Here is a 239-nt window from a genome sequence, read left to right on the forward strand (position 1 = left end):
TCTCTTTGTCTACCTTGTACACGCCGCCACCGTTATAACCGGCATAAACTTTAGCAGTTATTTCCACCTGAGCATCCTTGGGCACTAATTCTTCCGGAATCGGAATGCGCTCCACGATTTCGATACCCTACAACATAAACAGCATAAGCAAAGAGGCTCCTCATGCGCAGGTTTATCATTGAATGCATGAAACTTACAGATGATACAATTGCGTCGTACTTCATGTCGCTCATCGATAC

General features: G+C 44.8%; 1 protein-coding gene across 1 annotated transcript in view; it reads right to left on the bottom strand.

Annotated features, from left to right (window-relative positions):
* PHALS_07569 (gtp cyclohydrolase ii) overlaps positions 1 to 224 on the bottom strand; it is a gene marked incomplete at both ends in the record, with an annotated part of 626 nt that extends 402 nt beyond the window's left edge. Inside the window, 2 exons of the mRNA XM_024721060.1 lie at positions 21 to 127; positions 198 to 224. Coding sequence (XP_024586197.1) covers positions 21 to 127; positions 198 to 224 — 134 coding nt within the window. The remainder of the gene's footprint in view (positions 1 to 20; positions 128 to 197) is intronic.
* Positions 225 to 239: the final 15 nt, after the last annotated feature.

Source organism: Plasmopara halstedii, assembly GCF_900000015.1.
Source record: "Plasmopara halstedii genome assembly, contig: Scaffold_3120, whole genome shotgun sequence".
NCBI lineage: Eukaryota > Oomycota > Peronosporomycetes > Peronosporales > Peronosporaceae > Plasmopara > Plasmopara halstedii.